The sequence below is a fragment of the Nipponia nippon genome, unplaced genomic scaffold (genome assembly GCF_047370975.1).
Source record: "Nipponia nippon isolate SJK-2023a ecotype South Korea unplaced genomic scaffold, ASM4737097v1 scaffold_25, whole genome shotgun sequence".
NCBI classification, from domain to species: domain Eukaryota; kingdom Metazoa; phylum Chordata; class Aves; order Pelecaniformes; family Threskiornithidae; genus Nipponia; species Nipponia nippon.
The window spans coordinates 7,635,418-7,663,403 of record NW_028262342.1 but is presented as its reverse complement, the minus strand read 5'-3'; the positions used below and the strand labels follow the sequence as shown (position 1 = coordinate 7,663,403).

The following is a 27,986-nucleotide window of genomic DNA, read 5'->3' as shown; positions in this document are numbered from 1 at the left end:
GTCTGCGCGCCGCCCGCCATGGCGCTGCCGGAGGCGGTGTCGGCGCTTGGGGAGCACCGCCCCGCGGGGGGCGGCCGGGGCCGGGGCCGGGGCCGGGGCCGCGGGCGTGGGGGCGTGGCTTCCCCCCACAGCTCGATCTCGAGTGGCGCCCCCAGCGAGGGCGAGATCGAGGCCGCCGGGTGGTGCGCGAAGGTGCCCAGACTGCGCATGCTCCGGCCGGCGCGGCCCGGCGTGGCGCAGGGGGCGTGCGCAGCGCGCAGGCGCGCGGGGCACCCGGGGCTACCGGCACTGGCGGCCATGGAGCGGAAAGGTGAGCGCCGCGCGGCCCCCCTCACGCCCTCGGGGCGGTGCCCCCACCCCCCGGCCCGCCGCCCCTCACGCCTCTCTCTCTCTCTCTCCCCTTCTCTCTCCCGCTCTCTCCCTTAGTGCTGGCGCTGCAGGCCCGAAAGAAGCGGACCAAAGCCAAGAAGGACAAGGCCCAGAGGAAGTAAGTGCGGCCCCCCCGGCTCCCCTCAGGCGGCAGCTCCCGCCGCCGGGCCCCGTCGCTGTCTCCCGCTGGCACCGCCGCCTCTGTTATCCCCTGGCCCTCCTCGCGGGGAAGGGGGCTGCCGAGCCCTGGCGGGAGCCGAGCACACCCGGGGCGGAGGAGCGTGCAAACCCCTCGGGCTAAACGGGCTTTTAACACGAGTTTAATTGAAGACACGTTTCGCGGCATAGGCAGGGAGCCGGCGCGGCTAGTGGCCCGGGGCGGCGGAGTTTGCCGCCCTACTCTTTGCCGGGGCTGGTTTTCCCCAGAACTTCACGGTTCCTCGCCGTTCCCTGTCGTGGTTTCTTTGGCGGGCTGTGGACGGGGGAGCGGAGCTGCCTTGCTGTGTAAGGCGGCTCCCTCTTCCATGCGTCTGCCCTGAAACTCGATGATAGAGCTGCAGTTGTGCTTACCCGCTTCCTGTCGTGCTCTGTCCTTCCAGGCTCCTTCCCTCGGCCCCAGACTGTACCCGTTGTGGGTTGCTAGTGTCCCCTCTCCTCTCTGGAGGCCCCGGAGCAGTTCATTAACTGCTGGCTTTAGGAACCAGCTTCTCTTGACTCTCTCCCCCCTGCCCCCCCCCTTTTTTTTTAATCTTGCCATAGGAATGTTGTGATGTGTTGTTTACTTCTTTCTCTAACTTTGATGCTCTCGTGTGGCTTCTCTCCTACCACAGGAATTTCACAAGTCTTTATATGTGGTGAACTTTTGGATGCAGATATAAAAATTAAAAGATCTCGAGTAAATACTAAACAATGGCTCCCACCAGACTGCATTAAGTACCGCATTCAGTGCTGCTCGTGGATTCCTTTCTAGTGAAAGGTGATGTAAATCCTAGAGCCAGTTTTGTGTGCTCAGTAAAATGCTGCTTATTTGTGTAAAATCTCTGGTACCTCAGGAGGTTTTATACTCGCTGGTGCCTAGGAACCAAATGTATTTAGTGAGTAAGGCTTTGAGGGTGGGAGTTGGAGGGGTTTTTCTTTAGGCCTAGAGTAACGCTTTCTTAGTCACTTCCTCAGAAAAATCACAGGGATTTTAAAAAATTTTTTTGGTTGTCTCCAGCAGTGATTCAGTTGTTTTGAGATGGGGCTTCTGAGGGGTGAAGAGCATTAACTAAACTCTTTGGGAGATGTGCATTATGTTTTTGTGCTATTTTGTACATGTTCCTGGTATTTCTTGAAGATAGCATTAGGACAATTTTTGAAGAGCTCTCCTTTTTCTATAGTATTATCTGTGTCCTAATTTCTGAATGAATAATCCATTGTTTAATTCTATACCTGTTACTCTTTTTTTTTTTTTTTCCTTGTCCAGCTGCAGACAAACAATACTGACTCTGCCCATAGAGTCCACAGTTGCAGTTGCAAAGACTGATTTCTGTGTAAATTCTGAGGTTGCTGAATGGTAACTTTCAGTGCTAGCATGTTTTTTTTTAAATATTCTTTTTAACCATGTAACCAGAACAGGTTAACTGCACTGCTGATTAGCTGTTGATTTTCCCACTAACCTTGATTTGAGTGGAGAACTATACTATTTGTAAAATGCTGCCTTTATCTTCTTAAACTACACGCTTCAACTCTGTTTTCTAGTACCATAGGTTTATTAGATCCTGCCTCAGCAATGAAAGAAACTTGCATGTACTTTATGCTGTACGTTGTACAACAAAAAGAACCCAGTGTCAGCCTCTAACTTTAGATGCAGTTCCGTAGCATTTATGCTATTTACATACAAAGCTGCTCTAGTTAAATCTTCTAAAATAAGCTTAACTGGGTTGTTACAAAACTTTTTCCATAAAATCTAAACTTGAAACCACATGGAATGTCCTTTTAACATCTAATGTTCCATGGTAGTTGGTTAGAGCACACACATGTAATTTTTTCTGTATGAAGGGCAGTAAAAAGCATGAAACAGCTGATTTTAAAAGATTAAGGTTGGTGAGTATTAGGAATTATCTTATTATGGGTAAGTATAAAAATGCAGAGAATGTTCTAAAGGGATTTAAAGCAATTCAAAATATCTTTCACTTTAGAAATGAACTATACCTGCTTTAAATTTCCCTGTCAACCCAATCCGGTTAAAAACAGGAAAAAAAACACTTGGAAAAGTTAAAATAATTAAAATGGACTGTGTATAGTACAAAACTGGAAAGTTACTGCTTCTTTCATCATTCAGTAGTTAAAATTGCTGCTATTTAGGTTCAGACAAGACCAGCCTAAACTGGTTATTTGCAGAAAACCCTTGTAAATACTAATTATGATTCCGTGTATAAGATTTTTTTTTATTAACGGGAAGGTCAACCAAGTTCTTAATTTTCTGCAAATTCCAGATGTTCCTATTTCTTCCCATCTTAAAAGTTTTATTTGATATCAGTGAAGGAGTGAGTGCATTTATCCTAACGTGCTCTTCTGTAGAAAGAGAGCAGGCAAAGTTTCTTGGTAATACGAAGGTGAGGTAGCTGTGTCTTCCCACTCCAGTAAAACTACCCCAAATCTTTTGGTAATCTGGAAGAATCATTAAACAAGCTGTCTCAAATATTTGCTTAAGAAGCTGCTTCTTGCCTAGCCCGCTTGTTGGTTTCATGTCTGCCATCGTAGAGTTGGAAGAATATCGTGGCTGCGTACCTTTGCTCAGCTCCTGTTTCCATAAGAATTGAGGAGAAGGAAGGAGAGGGAGAGTGACAGCTGAATGCCTTGGAGGGACAAAAAGCAAGCCTAGATACAGGTTGATCCTGAGTTCTAATGTTGACTATCACTGGGTTGCTTTGTGCCCTTGAGTGAAACGCTGATTTCAGTTTCTTCTTATCTCAGCCTTTTCCATCAAAAAGGCAAGGAATTAGTTTTAAATTGCTTTCATTAAATTATTTTTAGAAAATGAGAGGCAAGCTTCTACTTGGCCTTTTCCTTAATATCAAGAATATGTCAGGAAATAAGCATGTTAAAGCTTTAGTTGCTAATAAAACAGGGAGTTTGGTATGTAGGCTACTGCAATGTGTGTTGCTGCCAAAAGATAGCATTTCATGAGGTGTGAACATCTCAGGCACTAACAGTCAGTTGATTCCCAAAGACACTCAAAAAAGCCTGTCTTTAAAAAAGGAGCTTGTAGGCTTACAAGCTTTTTTTCTTACTAAAACTTTAGTAACTTAGACTGTGAACTCTTCGGACAGCTGTATCTGGTGAGGTGCATTCAGGTAGTTATTTTTGCCCAGTTGTCAAAAATGCGGAAGATTTTTGCAGTTCTTTGTTTGAAGCAGTTACTAATATCTTTGGAGTTCAGCATTGGTAGACAAATGTGTTAGGCGTAATATTTGCACTGGTCCTTGGGAAGGTGGGGAAGCTGCACAGTACTTTCCTGGGAACAGTTTTTGTCCTAGTTTTCCTCGTATGACTTCTAGGGAACTGAAAACAGCATTTCTGTGTTCAGGTGTTTTGTGAGCTGTGTTGGATGGGGATGTCCATGAACTCAGCAGGAGGAAGGAGCGATGGGCGTCCGAACAGTTCAGCCTTTCATCAGCCACGAGGTGGCTGTTTCTTGCTTTGCAGGTCCAATAGCACAGACCAGGCCACGTGTGTACTTGTAATACCTTGGTGCAGCAAGGTAGTGTGTGTTTAGGAAGCAGTGCAGGCTAACAGGAGATTACAAGCTTGATTTTTGAAGGCTCCACATGCTGTTTGGAGGGGAATGTTGCTTTGAGTTAGCTCTAGCGTGGATAGAACATCCATTCCTGGCTGAAGTGATGCTGGAGCATGCCATCTACATGGTTTCATTTGAAAGAGATTAATTTCCTATGCTATGAGACTGTTGTGCTATGTGAACAAAAGCCCAATATGTGAGGAAGATCTGGTATTTACTTCAAAACTATGCTTCTGTTTGAAAATAAAAGCTTCTATTTGAACTAAAATACAAATATAGGTGTACTTTGCTAATGGCTTTGGTAATTTGTAATGGAATCAGGCACTTGTGACTGTTAGACCATAATTGCCGGTAAAATACTGTGGCTTTTTTTCTGTCTACATTGTATGTTGCAAACCCTTAGAAGTGCAAACTGTTCTCTTTGTCCTAGGAAAAAATGACTCTTTAGGTTACTACTGAGATTAAGACCCAGAATTTAAAAACTAGGTGAAAAAATCACACAGATTCAAAGCAGTTAGAGAAACAGACAAGAAACTGAACAAATAGTTCTGTATTATAGCTCACTTTCTCTGAAATGAAGAAAACAAGTGTATTACTAGAACTTGGCTACAGGTCTGTATGATGTGTAGATGGTGGGTATTTAATTGGCGGGCCCAGATGATAATTCTGCTACATCAAATCCAGTGTCTTGCTTCAGCAGTCTTTTATGTTTCAGGAAAAGTTGGACTACTCATGCACAAAACCAGCAGTTCTGTATAAGCGGTGTTGAACTGATTGTGCCTCAAAGCAGAACATTTTATTACTGTAAGCATGAATAACTACAAAGGTCGTGGCAGCCATACAGTTACAGTATGTGTCTTGTTCTGAAAAATGTACGTGATCTGAAGTACTTTCTTCTAATTCTGCGTGGACTGGTGAATTTACTTAATCCTTTCTTACGGGCTCTACTGAGCGGGATATATTTTTTCACAGGACTTTCAATAGTTCCTCTGGCTCCCTCTGCTCCCGGAGTGAGGGCAGTGGCAGAGCTGAGTTGGTACAGTACTGCTGTCTTGCTGCTTCTTCCTCTTCCCAAATGCATGCAATATTCAGTATTTTCAAGAAGCTGGTTTACAGTTATTTGTAATTTTCTGGCCAGGATCTTGACATGCAGTGAAGCCTCACTTCTTTCTTCCTCCTCAATAGAATTGCTATGAAGAGACATGAGGAAGTTGGTAATTTTTCCATCTATGCAGTCTGGGGAGCAGAAAATTCCTAGTAGAGTCTGATGCTTTCCAGTTTGTTATTGCATGTCTTGCTTGTATCACTTTCCTGCTGTCTTTGAGGAGCCCTGGAGTTCTGAGAGGCCTCTCGGGTTCTTTCTCAGCTTCTTTATTCAAAACTTTGCCTGGGATCAGGATCTTGGATTGTGTTTTCCTCACTCGTCTTTCATAATTAATACCAGCACTACATCTTTAGTAAGTATTTTGAACATACCTTTAAGGTAGAGTCAGAATGCATTGCCCACAGGATTTTTTTCATTTGAATACAGAAGTGATTATCGGACTATGACAGGACACAACTGAAGATCTGCTGGTTTCCATGGAAGTCCCTTGATTTGTAATAGCTGGAATAGCAGATGGTTCTACAAACAGCTTGTTAAATGCTTCTGTGGGTGAGTGGGTATGGGGAGCAAGAAACTTGATTGCCTCTGTTATTTGTGCATTAGTACCGTTCTCATGTGAAATTCATTATTACTTATCTTCAAACTGAACTCCCACAGATCCATTAAACAAAAATATGTCTTTGTGCCTCTGGATGCCATTCTTTCAAAACTAAATGTTAGACCATCTCCAGTCCTCTCTAAGTTCTCAACAGTGGTATTCTGGTAGCTCTGGGACGGCTGCCCTACAGCAGCAAGTATCGTGGATCTGCCATGCTGGCAGAAAATGGCAGTTCTTTATTCAGAAAAATAGGGATGGAAGAGTGAGTGAATTGCAATAATCACAAAATAATGTGGATTGTAGACTTGTAAGTCCCCCACAATCTATGATGTATAATTCCCCCAAGTCCCCTCAAATACTTAAAAATTTCTTGAGCGGAAGGGTAAAGTGCATACAAGCAAGAAAGTACTTTTATAATTTTAGACCTGAATTCATACTGAAAGTTTGAGTCTAAACAGTTAAAATATTTATCAAACACTCAGTTTGCCAGCAGATCTGCACGTAAAGATGTTGGAGGCTGGCACCAGAAGCAGTCATTCTGACTACATGTGCCTTAATATGATCATGAGATGCATTCTGGCAAGCATACTTCCCTTAAAGAGACATTGTCTTGATGCACGGATGTGAAAATGGGAGAGAGATTTTAAGTCCTGGCTTATCTGCATCTCTTACAGTATGAGCTGGATTAGTCATTAGTCTTACATTAGTGAATTGAATTCTGTTTGGGGATGTTTCATGTGTGTAATTTGAGCTCACAAATAAGGGATGACTTTATAAAGATTGTGCTGCAGGCGGCTTAAAAGTCATTTAGGAAAGCAATTGTCTTCAGTTTCCTACGGGTAGGCGTCATCTCTGCTAATATCAAGGGAATGGCAAACTGAGGTAAAGAGGAGTAAGGACTATCTTTTTTTGTTAGCACATATGTAAAGATGATAGGTGTGGCAATAGTGATTTTTATTAAATGTACACTGCCTTCCTTGCTTGAAGGTGGACGGGGTCTGCCTTTGTATCTGTTCAAAGCAGGTAGGTAGGTAGCATGGACAGTATTTCTGCTGTTTTGGGGACAAGGAAAAATACTTATTTCCTGTACAAAATAAGAGTTTTGAAGAAGTTGCTCTTAATGCTCTTAAATAGGAGAACAAAACACCTCTCTTCAAGCATTTTGTCATGTAAGTTATTGGGGTGGAGAAAACAAGTTCTGAGTTTTGACGGTGAAGTTGCATATGGAGACTTGGCTGTTGTGATGGCTTGACTAGTAATTTATAGAGAACAGTAAAGGAGCCCATGCCAGTGCCTCTCCACAGCACAATGAGCACTGCTTTTTAATTGCACTGTCTGTACTACTGGGCATGGCTGTGGTCTCCCTTCTTCTCATCCTCCTGATGCTGTTGGATCTATCTCAGTGCAAATCTGTAAGAACACACGTTGTGCGATCGAGGCTTCTTTATTGTTTTTACCTTATTTTTAGCGTGTGGACCAGATAAGTGATTCTATGGGAAACTGGCAAGAGAATACAAAAGTGTGTTTTCCAAACTCTTTGAACACCTTTTGTAATCAACGAGCAAGTGACTGAAATCTTAGTTCCTGCAAATAACTGTTACTGTCCCTATGCATTGCAGAGGTGAGCAGAGTTGTCGGGTGATATATTCAATGAACATGGGGCAAAATCTTGTCTACAGTGGAAAATTTTGCGTGTTGTTAACACCTCTTCTAACATGAAGAGGTTTGGCATTGCTAAACTCTTAAAAGGATGCTCTAACTTCTTGAGCTTTTAAGGTGAAAATACTTTAGATATACTATCAGATGAATCCAATTCTTCTTTTAAACCTCTTGATGTAAAACTGCAGAGCCAGCTTCAGCATGTCTTTCACTAATAAGCAGTCCTTCCTTGCAGAGAAAAATCTCTAAATTATTACTTGCTATGTCACAATGTTGCTGACTTGTTTCCCCTATCACTTACATAAACCAGCAGGATAAACAGGCACAGGAAACGGCTGGTAATTCTTCCACATCGTGGGAGGATGATGTTAAGTGGCTGCTGCTGTGAAAAACAGTTCACCTTTTTAAAGATTTGACTCCTTCTCCTGCCTTTTTTGTTACTTTTAAGCATAAAGAATAAGTTTTTCTTGTTACTCTGGATGGGGAGGTTTGGAATTACTTCAGAAAAATTAACTTTTACTTTGAACGCCTTTTCTCTCCTGTGTGATTGTGCTGGCATTTCTGTATCAAAAGGATTGGACTGTTGGCAATTACCATGATCCTTGTCTTCATAAGAGCTTTGAATCCAGCGGACTGTTGAATACACAAATAAAACAGGCTTGTTCAGGAAGATGAAACAAAGTATCTGACTGAATTTCTAATTTCATTAGAGGGAAGATTGAGACAGGTAAACATCAAGACAATGAGATGAATCTATTTATGCTCAACCCCTAACATGACTGAATTTGCAGGAAGATCATCTGAGAGCAACCCCCAGCCTTGCTGCAAGGCCCTTTACCTGCAATGCAGTGCTGTACATCTGCAGCTAGGTGGTGGAGGCAAATCCCTCTTCTCCCTCACTCTTGCACAAAGCTTTGCTGTGTTCAAGAAGAACCAGCCCCTCCGCCTGCCGTTGATGTCCCCCTGCTTCCTGAACAGTGTGGCATCTGATTTTTAATGGCTCTTTCGAAAACTATTGGGCTGTCTTCGGGAATATCTTTATCAATGGGAGGCCGTGCTTCATGCAGGTAGGTTACCCTCTTTAATTTTTTTTTTGTCTCGTGAATCTGCAGTTCTTCAGGCATTCCTGAAAGAATAAGGACTTTTGGGAGGGTCTCTAGATGTGGATTCACACGAATCCCATAAAAGATCTAGCATTTTGCCTTAGCATTGCTGTACTGCATTGTTTTCCTTAAGTAAAATATTGCTATATAGTTGCAGAGAGACCCTGCAAATCCAGTTAATTCTCATGATTGATTAGCACATTGAGGGAGCAAAAGTAAAAGGTGTTCTTAAGTAGAACAGAGGTGGCTATAAAAAAAGTACCCTAGAACACTTGATTTCTAATGTATAAACCATTAACCATTTTTTATAGGCTCCCTATATATTTTATCTGCATTTTGCAATATTGCTGACAGCTGTTTCAGCTGTCATCTTTAAATACTGGCTATGGATTTTTCTGCTGTCCTTAGCAGCCTTTTGTGCCTTCTAGAGTACCGTCTGTGTGAGCGAAGCAGACAGATGAGGGTTGTGGTTTTGTGTATCAGTTTGGTATTAATACGTATTCTGCACTGATTAAGTCTCTCTCAATCTGTATCTGCAGTTGACATGGTCATTTTGGGGGAAGAAGGTGGTGGGATGTAGTAACATCTAATGAATTTTCACAGGAAGGCAAAGGAATAAGATGTGTTTTGGAGGTGATTTCATAAAGGAAGTAGCACTGTAGAAATGTATGTGACCTGAATATGGCTCACTATCACATTAGTTGGTGTAATAGATTATAATATAGAAGTGAAATGCTTTTGGATCCCCAGGACAGACTCAGATGCAGACTACAGGGTGTGTTGTGTACAAGGTTGTCAGTGACATGATTCGTCAGCCCTTTCTTAGGAGGTGTACAGAAAGCTTTGAAGAGAATGGGGTTTAGTGCTTCCAGTAACTTCTTCCTTGATGCATGAAATTACTATTATTGAAAAGCATTGGGACTGCAGAATGGCATGATGTTTCTGTCTGCATCAGTGGTTCTTAAGATGAATTTTCTTTGAATCCATTCTAATGCCTTACATCTTGCACACTTATAGAAGTGAAAATCTTGAAACAGCATTGGGGAGAATTACTCTTTACTACTTACGCTATGGGTGTGGCTACTGGTCTTAAATTCTCCTTTCTATCCAATTCTGTGTTTTGGTTTTCTTTACCCTGTCTAGGACTTGTTACATATGATCATCCAGTCTCCCTTTCAACCATTCTGTCCATGGCCCTTTCTTGCCTTTGCTATCTGCTCTTAATTTGGGGATAGTCTATGACTTTATTCGTAGCTCAGTTTTCCCCAAAGGAACGCAGCAGTTCTAAAGTAGCTTTTTGACCTCCAAGACTTGCCCCCCGCCCCATCCCTGGTTTCCTTCTTCCTACCCTCAACTTGTAATTCTGTGGCTCATGGGGGAAGAAGTCTAAATGCTAAATATCTTGGGGCTGGATCAAGCTATGGGGTTGTTAATAAATGTCTTATTAGCCTGGCAGCAGTGGAATGGACTGCCTGGCCATCCTGTTTTATGGTTCGGGACCACTAATCTGTGTTGCTTATCTGTTCCCGAATTAAAAAAATCAGTAGGACTTAATAGCTCTGATAACAGACTGAAAGTAAATGTTGGGTGGTTTGGTCGTGCCCAGGATGAGCTTTGTAGCTCCTCTTTGCTTTAATGAACTTCAGTTCCAGATTGTAAATGGTGGAATATGTGATTTGTTCCTTTTCATGCTCCATAGATATTTAAGATGGCCGTAGTTTTAATGTGTAATAATGTATTTAATGTACGAAGTCTCAGCAGAGTGCATGCGTAGCAGGTAAATGCTGAACATTCATTCTACTGTTTAACTACTCAACATAGAAATATTACATTTGCCTCATGGATTAAGATTAGTTAGTATGGCCATGATATGATGCACAGGACTCCAACTCGGTTAGAAGCTATAAAAACTGCATCGGAAAGCCCACATGCATTAGCATATCCACTGGCATAACCAGTGGCTGTCTCAGCAGTTACTCCTTTGAGCAAAATGAGTTGAATTTGAAATAGGGTGGTGGAAGGCATCAGTTATATCTGCTGCTTCACTGGAGCAATAGTTTCAATACAAGAAACTTCCGCTAAGTCACACTGACAGGGCAGCTCATTGTAAAGAATGTTATCTCGTGCTTGTGTGTCATTGCTGTAAAGAAATTCATTGCCCACCTCTTTCGACAACTCCAGCTTTTTTAATATCTCATACTTCTAAGAAAAAAAAAAGCTTAATGTTGATATCCTGCAGTACTTTGCCATTAAATCTTGCCAATGCAAATGGGCTATAAGCGTTGTTTTTACTGTAAATGCTTGATTTGTACAAAAGGATATTGAAGATTAAGCTTTGTAGACATTTAACCATTCCCTGTAATGCTTTGTGAAGTAAATAACTTACCTGTTTTAGTATTATCATTTCATGAGCTGTTTGGCTGTAAGCAGTGTGCTGCCATGAAGGAGGAGTTGGGGCACAGGGGGCGATAGCAATATGTTTTGGCTCAGGGAACTCGAACACATCTTAAATGCGTGAGAGCAATGAGGTGGCCTTTGCCAATGTGATCTTCACAAGCAGGAACTTAGAGTAGCATGTTTGGTGAAAAGTTAAACACACAAAGTTAATGTGTTTATGAATGTAGGAGTGAAAAAAAAATTACTGTGTCGGTGCCTGATTTCAGTCCCTCTGCAATCGCAAGCTTTCGGATGGCTTTATAGAACATCTGCTCTGCATACTCCCACTCCTCTTAGTTCAGACAACTGTGACAAACTTTAGACCTTCAGTGAAGAGCCAAACTAGAAACACAGCCAACACATGAAGACAGGAGCAATCGAGGGCAATATTAGGGATTTTAGAGTTCTAAAGTGTTAGAAGTAGGATTGTTAAATGTTCATTTGAGTGAAAGGGACAAAGGGCACAAGTTCTAAAACACTTGTTAATTTTTTTTTCAAGAGGAGTACGAATTAATTGATGGTAGTCTTTAAAATAACATTCATCAACATTTAAATATTAAGGTTTTATATGAGGTAACAGCTTAAAATATAAATTTGCGTTAGAAAAGTCCTCACTGAATGAAAGGCTGAGAAGGGGTTCAAAGAGACTGATATTTTGGTGGGATCACTGAGTTTTTAACTCGCTATCTTGTCTGGCCTTTTCTTTGTTCCACTATAAAAGCAAACCTAGGGCATTAAGTTGTATTTCTCACTAGTATATGAAAAATTGTTTCTATCTACCTTGATACTAGCTCAGGAGTAAAAGCATTTAAATGTGAAAATAGTTTTTCTGAAGGCTGAATATTGCATCTCCTCCATTATCAGCAATCCCTCATGTGAAGTGAAAGCTACCGAACTGAAGAGTAACGTGTGTGAGACATGCAGTGTGTTCTCTTTCAGACCTGACACTCAGCATCGAGGCCCTGCTGCTCATTCAGAGAATGATCTTCCAGAGCAAGAGGAAGAAATCCTGGGATCAGATGACGATGAACAAGAGGATCCAAATGATTACTGTAAAGGTGAGAACTTGCCAGTTTAAGGTGCAGAATTTTCAATGTAACGAAGAAATTCCCTCCCTTTCCCATCTACTATAGAGAATGAAAAGAGACTCCCTCTTACTTAAAGTGTTTTTTGAAACTGCATGACATTTTTCAAGCTAACCTGAAATGGAAAAACTGTTCTCCAAGGTTCCCTCTGTTATCAGTCAAGATTTGAATTGGAGAGCTGTTTTTAATGTGTGTGTTCAAAGCTGTTAGCTTTTCCTCTGTGCCAGAGGGCTTTCAAAATTGGTAAAAACAAGTAGGCATTCAATTTCTTTTTGATTTTCATCAGAAAAATGACAACTTCAAATCCTTCAAATCAGTTTCAAATTCTTCACTGTTTTCTTTTGAAGATCATAATCTTAGTATCCATTGTTCAGATAACTTTGTGTCTGCAAATATAGTCTTCCACTGTTTCTCTGAGTAGAAACTAAATACAGAGTGAGTGGAAATACTACAGTATATAATTCAATATCAAAAGGGTCAGGCTGTTTTTTAACATAGCAAATACTTTAAAAAAGACGTAACACTGATCATACAAATTCAACTGATCAATTAGTTGAAGCTTGAATGTGTGCCACCACCTCCAAGTGCTTTGTAAGATTACTTCTGTGATACTATTTATTGTATATATTGAATAAGACAAAGGGATGAGCATATAACAAATGCCATATATGTGTATAAAAAAAGGCAAAGTAGAAATAGCACAGGGAACTTCAGTTGCAATGTTTCTTACACTTCAGTGCTTTACTTCAAAGCATTTATGTTACTTTTAGCATGCTATCCAAATATTTGTGGGATTTTGTTTGTTGTAAAGCCAGTGGGAAGAAGAAAGCCATTGTGTGAATTAGCAATTGGTGCAGCTGTCACTGTTGTAACTGAAATCTTTAAGTGAAGAAAAGAGGCTTCTGCTGCTTGAGCTAATGAAGTAATGGATAGCAATTCTATGTCTTGTTTGTGAACCGGTCAATCAAGAGAGATTAATCTTCCTGGCAAAGCATGCATTTCATGGGTGGTATTTGCTGACCACAACTGAATAGTAAGAGCCTGGAATCTAGGGTGTAATTCCAGGTTCTGGCAAAAATTTATACCTTAACAATTACAGATTCTTCTCTTCATTCGGTTTTCTGCCGGTTCCCTTGTGTCTTTGTCTGGCTTTTCACGTCTTCACTTCCATCATGGAGTCTTCCTGCATAGTCAGCAGCTGAGAGATACTAGGGCTATGGGCAGGAGACTTTTCAGTTTCCAGTGGCGATGTTAAATGGCAATGTGCCTTTCAGTCAGGAAAGCAGTTGCATGGGAAACTCTGTTGGGATCTTGGGTTCAGTACTCTTTCACGTTACAGGGATAGAGCATGCAAAAGCAATGCTGATATTTAGCTGTAAGATTCTATTACTGAGCGTCATAAGCTGTGTTTTCCAAAGGTGGTCAGCCTAGCAGACTTCAGATGCTTTCACTGAGAAAATAATCTTTTGTGATGCTGCAGTGATGACCTACAATGAAAAGGAGGAAAAGTCAGTCATTTTAGTTCAGTTATATTAAAAAGATACTTTTCAGTCAACTAGAGGGCTGTTAACAGCTCTTCCTCTGACATACTGTATATTTGTTCTAGCAAGATCCAATTAAAGAAACATTTTGCATTTGTTTATATGATTAAAAATTTAAACACATCAAATAAGTCTGCCTCAAGTTGTGATGCTTGTTCCACATACCTGCCCTTCAGCACTTGTGTGATCTCTTGGTATATAAACTTCCCACTGTTTTTCTAGGTGGTTATCACCTTGTGAAAATAGGAGATCTCTTTAACGGACGATACCATGTGATTCGGAAGCTTGGATGGGGCCACTTCTCCACTGTGTGGCTAGCTTGGGATATCCAGTAAGTCCTTCTGATCTAGTTAGTGTTTCTGGTGGGAATGTACAGCATTGCACAAACATGATCAGAAGGCATCTTTTTACTTTTAGATAAAAACACAAAACATAGCTGTCCACATCCTGATACAGAAGTTTCTTCTGATATTGTGCATGCAAGTGTGTGGGAGGGAGTTAACAGGACAAACCATATATGTGGAAAGACTGCTCTTGTGTTCAGCAGTCTCTGACCTATTATTTCATTTTGAGAAATGACTAACATGGATGTCCTATAAAAAGAGACCCAAAGACAGTCTTCATGAGTGCTTAAACCTTATTTTTTCCATGATGCCTTAAATATGTAGCACTTTTTTCTGTGCAAAGGAATCAGGATAATCCTGGAGAATAAGTTCTTTGTATGAGTGTTAACAGTCTCCAATTTACTTACCATGTATGCGTAGAGGGAGGAGATTTGTGGCAATGAAGGTGGTGAAGAGTGCAGAGCACTACACAGAAACAGCACTGGATGAAATCAAGTTGCTAAAATCGGTGAGTGCCTGAGAGAGGCGTTCAGTTTTTTTAAATTAATTTTGGAGAGTTCACATTAGTCACGTGCTTGATATTTCTGGATCATCTAGCTGCAAAGAATTTGGATAGGAACCTAACAGTAGTGCTGTAGATCTGGCTTCAAAATATATTCTTGCCTGGTAATTACCTCAAGGAACATAAAATTAATCCTCTTTTTCTCTGCAGGTCCGCAACAGTGATCCAAATGATCCAAGTAAAGAGAGAGTTGTTCAGTTATTAGATGACTTCAAGATTTCAGGAGTTAATGGTTCTCGTATCCTTTTGTGGAATAAAGGCAAAGAATTGCATAAAGATGGGAGTTTGCTGGATAGCCATCATGTTGGGGCTGGTGAGCAATGCCCAGGCATCCCTTTCGCTGCCCAAGGAAACCTGCTGTAGAATCATCTGCCTCAAAACTGCCTGCTAAGCTCAGATCCAGAATGATCAGTCAATCTGACATAATATGCATTAAGTCATGGAGATGGTACTGCTTATTCGTGCTTGAGATATGAGAGATGGGGTCGCTGCATCTGATGTGTGAATCAGGACTGAATGGCTTAGTGTCCAAGATACCTTTGTGGTAAGAGAGCCCATCTCTCTCAACGCCTCAATTTTGCAAGCAGCAAGTAAACCAGTACAAAATGTTAAGATGAGTAATTAAAAATAGCAAACACATGCAGTCTATAACTTGATAATAAGGTGGTTTTCCAGTTACAGAAGCATCTTACCTTGGACTATATAAACATTGTTAGGATGTTTAAAGTGTATTGCTTTGAAAATCCCCTGTAGTTCTGTGAACAGCCTTCTAATAGGCAGCAATTTCTGGCAAGTCCTAATAATGCATCATTAAAATTTTTAAGTTTGTCTTTCGTGGATGTTTCTGCTTTGCAGTACCTTGAATTTTATTTCAGTGAGAATTACTAGGCTGCTTAAGAGAATCGAGCTGTAGGTTATAAATGTTCTAACGCTTTTAGAAAACAGTAGCTCCGTAATGTATTTCCTCTAACTTTTTCCTGGTACATAGCACCGAGTAAACATTGACTTGATCTTGTATTTCTTTCACTCTTGTGAAATGCATGCTTTCTGCCAGTGTAGAAGAAAAGCAGCCTAATAAACTCCTAGAAGTTTGACTTCTAAAGAAAAGGCATAATACTGAATATGTCACTAGAGTGACTGTAGCTGTTGAGGTCTTATAGACATAAAGCAGATAATGTAAATATTGCTGAAGTCCAGGCTTGTCAAAAGTTTGTTTTGCTGGTAAAGAGGCAAGGGAGGGTGGAGAAAGTAACTCAGTTGTTCTAAAGATGACTTATGAAATGGAAATTTTATTATCTTTTCAGGTAATGCTGGTACAGAGAGGTCTGGCATTGAGTTTTGCCTGGGGCAAGAGCCTAGGCTGTTCCAAAATGTACATTGTTGGCTTGAAGCTGTCTCAATACTAGCAGGAAATACTAATACACACTTGCTTGTGTAACTGGCTTCCACTCAAAGCAGGAGATTGCTGCTACTGCTGCATTAGGACCATTGTCCTACCCAACTCGATCCTTCTGTATTTTAGGTTTTAGATAACAACACTGATGTGTAGGATAGGGTGGTGCTGTTAAGGAAGGCAGCTTCTAAGCTGTGTCAGAAGGATGAGGGTTCTTCAATATAAAACGCTTAACTGGTATGGATTTCTTTTGATCCTCAGTCTTGGGAATTCAGGACTCCTTGGGTCAGACTGTCCATATTTTTCCTTGACTGAGTTCCAGATATTTGTATGGTGTTTGAAGTTCTAGGGCATCATCTCCTGAAGTGGATCATCAAGTCAAATTATCAGGGGCTTCCGCTCCCTTGTGTCAAAAAGATCATCAAACAGGTAAGTTCCAGTTCTGACTGCACTGTTCCCCTCGACCCGGTGAGAACTCTCTCACTAATCTTTCTTAGATCCAAGAAAACAAAAGTTAAAAATCTGGTATTTCCTGCATGCAACCAAATCATTCTTGGGTTAATATTTCCTTCCTCTACTGCAAAAGCCTTCTGCTACAGATATTTATTTTCTGACACTTAAACCATGACGGAAGGCCAGCTTTGCTTTTAATCTCTCTTACCCTTGTTATTCCTCATAAGTGCAAGTATTTTTTAAAAACTCTGTCACAGTAAGTACAGTGCTTAATGATGGGAAGAGCAAGAGAAACCTGTTCTTCCTACTGGATGGTTGCCTAAGAAGAAATATCTTTCTACATGTGAGGTGGAAGGGAGGAGGAAAACATGATTTTATTGTAGGGTATTAAGATTAGGCTTTCAACTGTAGTAAGTTAAGTTATGAAGGTAAAGAGACAGTATTGTAAATTCAGAGCTGAAATCTGTATGTGAATCTATATTTTCTGGAACTGCGTAGTAACCACTAATCACATTAGCTCTAATCTGGAGTATTCTCAAAGACAGAAGTCATTCAGGTTTATTGGTCACCCTAGACAACGTATTGGTCATCATAGGCAATTTTGCATTTTCACTTCACTCTCAATTTACTCATTCTCTGCTTTTTCTAATGATTGATTTCCTTCTCTCCTGTCTGCAGGTTCTTCAGGGCCTGGATTACTTGCACACAAAATGTCGAATTATTCATACGGATATTAAACCTGAGAACATTCTTCTGTGTGTTAACGACCAGTATATCCGCAGGCTGGCTGCAGAAGCAACAGAGTGGCAGAGATCTGGGGCTCCCCCACCATCTGGCTCTGCAGGTGCTTTTTTCCTGAGAATTTGGCTCCCTCAGGCCCCCAAATCATAACTGATCTCACTAGGGAACACTTCCTAATTGAGTACAGTGGAACAATAATGCAAATAACCTCTGAAAAGCCAACTGGAAATTGTGAAGTTAGTTATAAGTTGTAAACTCAAAGATGATCAGGAAGGCAGTCATTTGCATAAGAAAAATGGAGGGAGGATTACATGCATGCTGGCACCTGCTTCTAACACAGCTCATCTGGCACTGATGAAGTGGTAGGGCAATCAGTCTTATATAGCACACCCCTGCATAAATGCTAATGCACTCAAAATAGCGCTGGAGTGAAAATGTGGTGAGGTACAGATTTTCTTCAAAAGTTAATTTTCTTTCTTTGTGTGATGCTGGAAATGCATTTCATTAAGGTCTCAACAAAATCATTTCCCTGTTTTCAGTTTGCAGAAGTCCTAAAAACTTGTAACAGAAACAGCTTCCTTGACATGCTAACATGCCTAAAGATCTGAGAGCAAATTTTCTCTTGTTCCTACTTCTTTGTGTTCCTCCTCGCAATATCCATCTGTACCAGTGTGTAGTTTTTCAAGAACTACTGCAGTGTGTCTTACAGCACCAATGTTTAGCTGAGCCCATCATAGTATAGCTTAGCTCAGGGAAGCTCCCTTAACTTTGGTATTTTAATGTTTTGGTTTGCATTTTCTTTTCAGTAGAATGTGTAATGCATGCAGTAAATGAAGCTGCATGACAGGAAGTTTAAGTCTTTGATATCAGTCAAGCAAGTCTACTATCTGGAATGTTAATGATGCATCTACTCATTTAATGTTTTTCTCTTTTTTTTTTTTATTCTTTCTGTACTTTTGTAGAGAAATGAGCCTTCAAAATAACATTTGCTGATATCTTTACAATGTTGTTACCAAACCACATAGGAAAAAGCTTACATTAGGATAAGAATGCAGTTGCAGTTTTTGACTATAAGCATACTAATTTGCTGATCTTCCTTTCCCTTTCAGTGAGCACTGCACCACAGCCAAAACCAGTAAGTGTAATAGCTTTCATGCGTAAGCATCCATCTACTTACAGTATCTGCTGCATTGTTTGATAATGCAGTCAGCATTAAGGGAAAGCAACCTTATCGTATCAGAAGGAAAAGTCTGATTTGTGTTTGTCATAGACATAAGCATCAGGTTCAATGCTGTCTTGGAGATGTAAGTAGTACTAGCTCATATATCACCAGAACGAGTAGTCTTTTTGGTGGTCTCAAGGTCTGTTGTGAAGATGACTGTTGCCTGTAGAGTCTGAGATCCCTCATTTGGCAAATACTGTAGGTTTCTCAGGTCAGGACAGAAATGCACTGATAAGAGCCATAGACAACTGCTCCAAAAACCTTAATATTTGCTTTTTATCTGGGAGAAGAACTGTCTCCAGAGTTTTCATCCCAGGCTGCTTCCTCAGCTCTAAAATAAATTTAAAACTTGATGCATTTTAGCTTTATTGAAATATGAAATGCTAAGTCCAATTCCCCTGCTTCCTTCTGTGTAGGCTGACAAAATGTCAAAGAATAAAAAAAAGAAATTGAAAAAGAAGCAGAAACGGCAGGCTGAGTTGTTAGAGAAGCGAATGCAAGAGATAGAGGAAATGGAGAAGGAAGCAAGCCCTGGCCAGACACAGCCTGAAGAGGAGGAAGAAGCTCAGAGCCCTCTGGAAATGCTCGTAAAAGTTAGTCCATCAGAGGAAAATGTCAGCAAAAAGACAGGTATGGACCTAAAGTATTGCTAAAGTAGCATAGTGTTGCCCTTTCACTCATGCTGGCATGAGTAGAGTGAGCACCTTTAGTACAGGTGGCCATTGTCATTTAACCTGTTTGCGTTGTGTTCTACCCATCTAAAGAGGTTAGGAAATTTCCTGTTACAAGTTGAATTAATGAATGATTGTGTTCAGTTACATTTTGAGAACTACCTACTTCTGAGGGCTCCCTGAACAAGCCTCAGCTATTACTTTATTTAGACATATTGTGCTATCTTCTCCTTTTCCACTCTTCCAGCTGAAGTCATTGTACAAGAGCAATCTATTCTAATGGAAAGCAGCGTGGAAAAATCTGTAACGGAAATAAATTGCAATGGAGTGATACAAATGACAGACTTCCCAGACTCCGGCGGTCAAGGGTCTGTGCGACTTGAGGATGACCTTTGTAATGCCAATGACTGTGGCGATCACCCTCACACACAGAAGGAGAACTTCCATAGTTATAATTACAGTCAGCGTAATGGTGACTCAGAGAACAGGCCTCAAGAAGCAATGTTGGACTCGTTCGTGCCCTTAGTTTCAGAAGATTCCATGTTGTGTCAGCCCACATCCAATGAAGAACGATCATTCAATGAGCAGGAGATTAACCATTTGCAAGAAAGCATCCGGACAGAAATACCTTCAGAGGATGAGAATGAGAATAATAGCCCGTCAGATGACAAAGGTATAAGAAGAACCCTGTGAGAAAGGACTCCTTTCTCCTTGATGTGGGAGAGTGGTGTTGCAACACTTCATCAGAGTATTAATAGAAACCTCTGTTTTGTAGGCTGAAGTGATCAGAACCACCTGTTTGAGACTTTTCCTGCCAGGAGTAATCAACCTGACAGTCCTACTCTGAGACATTTGCTGTTTGTAGCTTCCAATTGTAGTTGTACCTTAGTTTTGACTATTGAATGCATAAGTATTCCCACTTTTTAAAAGTACCTATGCATTTGTTTTTCAGTATAAGAACATTCCCTCCTTTGTATCAGGTGTTGCTTATGTGATTTTCATTAATAGTTAGAAATGTAAGTCTACAAATTGTCACTGGCTGTTAAATTATGGGATAAGTACTGTTCAGTGTGTTCTGATAGTTTTGTTCTTAACATGGAACACAGGTAACTCCTCTCAGTTACTTGAGATGAATAAATGTTTTCCCAGAACTGGAAATGCAGCGTGACTGAAACAAAGCTTATACAGCATAGGAAAAAAAACTTCTCCAATGCTTTTGTTTAAATATAATTTGTTGGGGGAGGGGGAGGGGGGGAACTGTAAGTCTTGTAGGTTTAGGAGAACATAAGACATGCAATAGTGTACAGCAGTTTAAACGCATTCCAGGTGTGTGTGTGTGTTAAAAACTTGAATCAATTGATAAAAGTGTCCTTTTTTGCATCTTTGAGTTAAGGTCAGGTGAAGCATATCTGCTTGGAGAAGGAGGGAGAAGCTAACATTTGTACTTCTTTTTTAAAGAAATTTCTGTAGCATTTCCTTGGCAGAGTACTGCTGGGGAGTTATATAGATGAAAAGTAGCGAGTGAAATTTAAAGATTTTGAAACTTGAACTGCGTTTAGTTGGATGCCCCTGCTAGATAACTAGGTGTATCTTGCTTCTCACAGCTCCCTCCCAAATTGCTTTAGAGCTACAGCTGGATGTAATTTAGTGACTCAATATTTTTGCTCTCTCTTGACAATGCTGTGTCATTGAGATTTTCCCAATATATACTTTAGCTCTTGTAACCGTCTGTGTTGCAGCAGTGAGTGATGGGTATGTCAAAAAGATGCTATAATATGTAGACTCTCCTTCTTCAAAGATTTAGGAAGACATAAGGGTTGAGAGGCTTGTTTTGTTTCTGGCAATGCCCTTATTTAAAAAGCCTGTCTAGATGTAGATGGGCTGGGAAACAGTCACTGTTGCATATGCTTACTTGTCCTTCTGCTTTGTAACACCAGTTGGGTCTTAATGGTGTAGCTCTGGTGTTCATAGTGCAGACTGGTGCTAATTTTTATACCTAGGCTTTGGGGAGGGGAAAGTTCAGATCCGTAAGCAAAACTCTTCCTGGGTAGGGAGAGGGCAATAGGATTTGGATGACAGATGGTGACACTGTCTGTGTAACCTTAATCAGCTGTTGTACATGTTGCCTCTAGGAAAATCAACTGCTGGGAATTTCCTTCTTAATCCTCTTGAGCCCAAGAATGCAGATAAGCTCAAAGTGAAGATAGCTGACCTAGGAAATGCCTGCTGGGTGGTAAGTTTACAGTCTTTTCACATTGACTGTTTAAACCTGCTAATTCATTCGCAGTATGCCAAGATGGAAAAGAATCTGTAAAATAGAATCTATCTTAGACCTGTCTGTGAAAGTGGTGACAGTTTGAAACTATGTTGGGGAAAAGAGGGGGGAGCAGGGACACAAAGAAGGAAATGGTCCTCTAACATAGGATTTCAGCCTGTGTTCTGGGTGCCTCACTGGTCATTAGATTACCTCTGATAGGCCTGTGAACAGTGTCACATGTAATGTGTAGAAGTCTGCATGTGTGAAACTTCTGAAGGGTCTGTAGCTCTCCTGCAGAATGAGAAAGTTGCAAGCAATTGCTTTGATGTGCTAGTTGTGTAGTTTATCATCTTGTCAAACCGTTTCAGTGGATTCACGAGCACATGAAAGAGACTCATAAATAGTTTTATTCTTTGATGGTTGTGCTGTGCTGCTTTTAAATGTTTGACATTTCAAATAGAAGAAACTTCTATTTTGCTTGTCTTAAATGGCAAAATACTTCAGATCTTACGGGAGAGATGAGTCTCAAACTCAGAATTGCACATCAGGCTTGCAGCCATCTGGCAAGGTGGTCTCTTACATTGGTGTTGCTTTAAGGTAGCTGAATCATGGCCTATCTGTCATGATTGGATAGGAGAGGATGCAGCTTCTGAAACAGTCTTCCCGTATTCTATTTCTGTGGCTTGCTTTCCTCTAAATTGCTGGACTGTTTTACTTGAGGAGTGTGTCATGTAGAGCATTTAAACAGTACTTGTAGGAATATAAGGAAATATTTAATGAGGATATAAAATTCAGATGAAATGTAATGGGAATGAGCTTTGATCTGCTCTGGCCTTCCAGGTTGTTGATTCTCCTCTTTTAAACAGTCTCTAACTGTTTACTAAAAATATTTCTTCTATTTAGCACAAGCACTTCACTGAAGACATCCAGACAAGACAGTACCGATCCTTGGAGGTATTGATAGGATCGGGGTATAATACCCCTGCTGACATCTGGAGCACGGCATGTATGGTGAGTGGTGTCATCCGGGGGATTTTAAACTGTTTCTGCAGAGCATTCTGGGAAACTCGTGTGTGCTGTGCACTCTGGACTGCTGAGTCACTAGCCAAGCCTGGCAAAAAACCCTCACAGGTGTTCAGCCAGCTTCCAGACTTGCTGAATACCAAGTTTCCATACCAAAGTTGCTTTTTTTTTTTGCCATGTGTGGCTTTCGTTTTGAAAGTTAGTTTTGTTGTACAGCACCGTCAGATTTCAAATATGATTGTATTTTGTCATCACGCTTTGTGGAAAAATGAGACAACTATGCAATTCTGAAGACAGAATCTTTTTATATAAAGAGCCTTTCTGCTGCATCCAGCACTGTTTCATAGATGTCTTCTTCAGTATAATTTAATATTTTAATCATATGCATCCTCTGCATGTTTGGAATGATTTTATAATCTGAGTAATGCTGAGATGAGGCTGAAGCTGTTCCTGTAATAGCTGGCAAATGTAGACTATGGCAATTAAAAAAAAAAATCAGTCTAGTCTGTTACTGCGTGTGCCTCTTTGGTGTCTCCGTTCTGTGTTTTCTACAAATCAAAGCTTGGTTTTTCTATTTTAAGCTTGGAAAATAGTGAGCAAAATCATTTTCACTGTCTTGGAAAACAAACTGTGATTTTTGATGAATGTGGTAAAAGAGAATGCTATGGGGTCGTGTTGACTCTGCATAACGCGTGGCCAAAATTACACAGTGGTTACTCTGAGTGCCTGGTTCAATAGTTTGACAACAGCAGTCTGTAAAGAAAACTAAGAATATAGAAGGTCAGAGGTACTGTTTTGAGTACAAGTGAATATGTAAAGGGTAAATGTGTCATGGAATTTAGGAGTGGTGAGTTGAAATGAATGCAAATGTTTTTCTCATTTAGAGCATGTTTTTGTATCTACAGACAAATGTTCAGAGATTAACTGTTTGAAAAATGTCTTTAATATCTGAAATTTGGGGAGAGAGGAGAATCTTTGGGAAAAAAAAACAAAAACAAAAACAAAAAAAACACAGTAGAGTTTGGACATGACATCATTTTGCAAAATGCTGTTGAGGTGAAAGAGAGGCTAAGCATGTGAAATGCCTTAACTTTGTACAGTTTCACACAAGTGTACTGCATTATGCTGTGATCCAGAATTCATCATAGATATGCCTATGATGTTTTTTTTAATGCAGTCGTTAAAATGTTGCAAAGTAATTGCACATCTTAGGATGGTAATGGTGTACTAGAGTTTTGCAGGTTATTCTTCCCAGCGCTTTGCTTCTGGCCCACAGAGATATGCAGAATCAACCTGCAGCAAGTCTAACAGTGTGTGAAGTGTATTAAAGTGATTTAATGTGCTCATTTGTGTTTGTTTAGGCTTTTGAGTTAGCAACAGGAGACTATTTGTTCGAGCCTCATTCTGGGGAAGATTACTCACGGGATGAAGGTGTGTTTGTCTAATTCTTTCGTTTTTAAAATGGGACATGAAATACAATGGTTGCTTCTTCAGAATGAGCCTTCTCTTATGAGTTAGCAATGCAAAGACTCCTTGCAAAAAGATTGTTTACCGAAATCGGCACCAACTGTGCTTGAGCCTCTGTGGTAAAACACCATGCAATAAAGTCCATGTTCTTGTTCTGGTGTTTCCCATTCCTCTTACCACTGGATTTCTCTATCCTGCTTCTCAAACTGATCATGCCTCAAATTGCCCTTACCTTTTTTTCTCCTTGCCCCTTGACTTTGTTGTTGCTTAGCGTAATCTGATTTCAGGTGGATCTCAAAATAATTTTAAGGGAGATAATGTCTTTATTCTTATATCCCAGAGAAGGAAACTGGGGCATAGAGATGTGTGGATGGGTCTCATTGTCTTTTCTTTTGAAAAATGCAGATCACATTGCATTGATCATAGAACTTCTGGGGAAAATACCTCGCAAGCTCATTTTGGCAGGAAAATATTCCAAGGAGTTTTTCACCAAAAAAGGTAAAAGGAAACAAAGCAAATGTCACTTATCCCCTCATCCCCTGCTCCAAATACACAAGAGTACCTTGCTGGAAATACTAATTAACAATAGATGCTAGCAAAGATGCCTCTTTAAGTCTTTCCTTTGTTTTATGAAAGGCTTTCTCAGTAAAACTGCAGCTAAATATAAGGCATTCTTGTCTAACTGCTAAAAGTACCCTGCATCCTAGTACTTGACATCTTGGTGTAGATCAAATGCAGCAGGTAGAAAAACAGTACTGTAGATATTTCTTCAGACTTGATTTGGCTTTATTTAGCTGATCTTTGTCAACTAGAGGTGTTGACTCACTTTTGAAGTCTTCTCTAGACAACTTTGTTCCATTTCTAGCATGCCAGTCACCTAAATAGTGCCTTGCATCCTGAGCCATGTTGCTCAGGACACGTTATACCATTATCATAAAGCCCTAAATACCCCAGAAATGTACTGAGTCTCAAGAAGGAGGTTTTGACCTAGTTTAATACTTTTTTTTTTTTTTTTTCATAAAACAAACCCTTTTTTGTTAGTACTATATTGCTTCCTCAAACAGTGCTGCATGTATTCCAAAGTCAATGGCACAGTGTTTATCTGTCATGTCAACCAGTATAACTGGTGATTTAATGAAGTTAAACAATATTTGCTGATACTGGATCAGAAATAGCAGAAGGGAAAAAAGAAGCCTTTAAGGAAGTACATTTCTAGAACAATCTTCAAAAGCAGATAGAAAAGGTGTGTTAGTATAACTTATTTCTTCCTTCAGCATGCCCTACCATTTTATACTCCCAATGCTCAACTATTCAGAACAGTTTCTGCATTCAGTCTGTCTTGTTTAGATGTTCGGCCTATTTTACTCAGCTGCTCTGTTCCCATGTCTTGCATTTAACCTGTCTGTCTTGGTTTTCAGGTGATCTGAAGCACATCACCAAACTGAAGCCCTGGGGCCTTTTTGAAGTCTTGGTGGAAAAATACGAGTGGTCCCAAGATGAGGCAGCTGCATTCACAGACTTCTTATTGCCGATGTTGGAGCTGATCCCAGAGAAACGAGCTACAGCAGCAGAGTGTCTCAGGCACCCCTGGCTTAACTCATAGAGGCTTCAACCCAATGCTACAGCACTACGCTCTGGTTTACAGCATAGTGTACACGTACCCAGCTGCCCCTTCCCAGATCCATTTTTTTTTCCTTGTTCATTTTCAGTGTGAAGTTCTTCCTTCAAGGCTTCCAAGATTTTAGATAAATCTAACCTGTTCTGCTGAGTTTGCTTGTGTGACTCAATGGGGACTCTCCTCAGCCAGTGGCCGTCATCTGTGTTTTGCCTTGATTGGGCTTTGCCAAAGACTAATTGACTAGAATATGAAGTTTTTTTCTGAGTCTCCTTGCTGCTAATCACCGTGTGCTACAGATGCGAGCTCACCTGTGCTCAGATACGCTCCCTTAGCTAAATTGCAACTCTCCTTTCTTCATGAGGGGAATGTGAAGATCTGAATGCCTCCTTATCTCACTGACTCAGGAGTCAATTTCTTGCTGTTCATCCAGTAGCTAGCAATGGGGTGAGAAGTAACAGATGGCACCAAGGTGGTGCTAGTTCCTTGTAGAGCAAAGACCACCAAATCCTCCATCATTTTCTAGGTGTCTCCTGTATTCGTTGCTTTCCAGTCACATAACTTTTCTTTAGTTCTAGCTGCTTAGATCTTTTGAAAAGAGCTATTTAAACCTAGGTTTTAGTATCCTTTCTTTCTTCAAAGTGCCCTGCCCCTTTACTTTTTTTCCTTCCCCGTGCCAGATAGTCAAAATAGTTTCTGAACTTGGTGACATTTTCTACTTTAATGCCTGTGACTAAAAGGTGACAAGCAAAATGAGCAAAAGCTGGAACTGACTCAATGCACAATCTTCAGCATGCAGATGGGTGCACCCTTTGGCTGCAGAGAGGTAGCCTGTTGCAGGCAACTCTTCTGATGTTCTAGTGAGCTGTAAGATTTTTGGTTTTTATCCCTTACTGGCACTTTTTTGCCTTGCTTGAGGTGGTTGCTGTAACTGTGAGAGATTGGCTTTCACTGATGCAGTCTACTCTGGCTCTTAATTTTTGACCATTCACTTTTTCCCAAGAAAAGGGTGGCAGCCATGCTATAGCCCTTGACTTTCAAAATCAACACTTAAAGGCCTGGTGTAAAGATTTCTTTTCCTTTAACTTGCTTCAGGTGCTGGCCTTCAGAAATAACTTCCTGGGATGGGACTGCCTTTTATTTTCTGGGCTGTTAGCACAAGGAGAGCTAGCAGAAGTGGAACAGAACTGACTTTTCCATGTAGATACTGGATTAGAAGCTGTTTCTAGAGTTACCCCAAGTAAAATTTTCTGTGGGGTTTCTATATAAACTTCTCGGAGGGGGTTGGATATAATGAGTAAATGGGTTAATTTTAATTAAAAGTTAAATCACTGTGGCACTTGATAGTTTTATGATGGCTTCTTTTAGACTTGCCCATCCTATTACAGATTCAGTGCATCCTACTCTACTCTAAAGCAAAATTTGGCAATGTTGAGACTTCAGAGGCACTTCCTTACCCTGGACCAAACAGGCCTTTGGATTCATGGTGGCTCTCAGAGGATAGAAGTTGCTGCAGGAGCATGCTGGAGGCCACACAGAGATGCTATCCGAGATGATTACGTTGCCAAAGCTGCCAAGACCACTATTATGTGTCGCTTCTGTATGTGTGTCTGGAAATCCTGGTTCGTAAGGATTGTTCATTCATAAACCTTGGTGTCATTTAATCCACTTGAAAAGAGTTTCTCCAGTCCAGTGTCTGATTGGGCTTATTAATGCAATCATGCTGCATGTTCTTTTAGGGGTAGATCAGGTTCTCTATGCATATAATCTAAAATTAAAGGAAGGTAACCTACCAAAAGAGTTTTAAACTGTTGATTTGACTTTTTTTTTTCCTTTCAGCTGGAGTTTTCCAGTTGTGTGTCACTTCCATATCTGTTACAGGAGGACTGCAGACAGGACTGGGTTCCAAAATACCTACTGTCTACATACTGTGAAGATACGTTGGCAGGGCAAACAACTTCTGTTGTCTTGAAAGCTCACCCGGTCCTGTGTACTTGAGACTGGCTGATTAAAGAACTTTTCCTAGAAGGGGTCTGCATACTTCAACTCTGAGAGCTCCTTCCGTCCTTCCCTGCCCTCTGCCACCCCTGACTGGAGGAGGAGGTTTTTTACTGTGATAGCCAACGCTAGAGCCAGCTTTGTGAGTTGAAGACCAGCAGAAGCAGCTGTCAGGATTCAGTCTTGTACTGTGTGCTCGTTAACTTGGGGTTTGTTAAATTTCCAAATTGCCGTAAAGTGCTCACACTAAAGGATTTATACTTGCTGTGTCAGTCTAAAACCTGAAGGAAAATACATTTTTATTCTTTCTACTTGGGTGCTTTGTCTTTTTTCCTTTGTGAAAGCCATACAATAAACAGTTTATTTAATAACTGAGCCCTATTCCTCATATGTTCCCTCTGCAAGTCTGTTCTTTCTGAGCTACTGGCCCATTGATTGAATTTTCTTTGCTAGTGAGCACTTAGTTTTCATTTCCAGAATGAGACGTAGGGAGATGGTGTAGGTGAAGATTTTGTTGCTGGTATTGTGATCTATTTTAAAAGAGGGAGAAGAGTAGTCAATGG

The 27,986-nt window shown here is 40.7% G+C and overlaps 1 protein-coding gene across 11 annotated transcripts; it reads left to right on the top strand.

Annotated features, from left to right (window-relative positions):
* The first annotated feature begins 3 nt into the window (after positions 1-3).
* Positions 4-27,734, top strand: SRPK1 (SRSF protein kinase 1). Of its 11 annotated transcripts, XM_087762167.1 has the most exons (18): positions 280-310; positions 427-487; positions 1,200-1,345; positions 8,304-8,579; positions 11,976-12,109; positions 13,900-14,008; positions 14,442-14,529; positions 14,734-14,821; positions 16,299-16,405; positions 17,108-17,273; positions 18,280-18,305; positions 18,809-19,022; positions 19,311-19,736; positions 21,196-21,296; positions 22,224-22,331; positions 23,705-23,774; positions 24,216-24,308; positions 25,229-27,734. In XM_087762167.1, exons 4-18 carry the CDS (start codon positions 8,509-8,511, stop codon positions 25,411-25,413), a joined length of 1,986 nt encoding a protein of 661 aa, XP_087618293.1. In that variant the 5' UTR covers positions 280-310; positions 427-487; positions 1,200-1,345; positions 8,304-8,508; the 3' UTR covers positions 25,414-27,734. The 11 variants fall into 11 exon arrangements, 6 of the variants coding, with proteins under 6 accessions (XP_087618291.1, XP_087618289.1, XP_087618295.1 ...); XR_015705716.1 differs by lacking the exons at positions 1,200-1,345; positions 8,304-8,579 and having other exon boundaries at positions 4-310; positions 25,229-26,292; positions 26,814-27,734; XR_015705720.1 differs by lacking the exons at positions 1,200-1,345; positions 8,304-8,579 and having other exon boundaries at positions 4-310; positions 25,229-27,025; positions 27,307-27,734.
* The last annotated feature ends 252 nt before the right edge of the window (positions 27,735-27,986 follow it).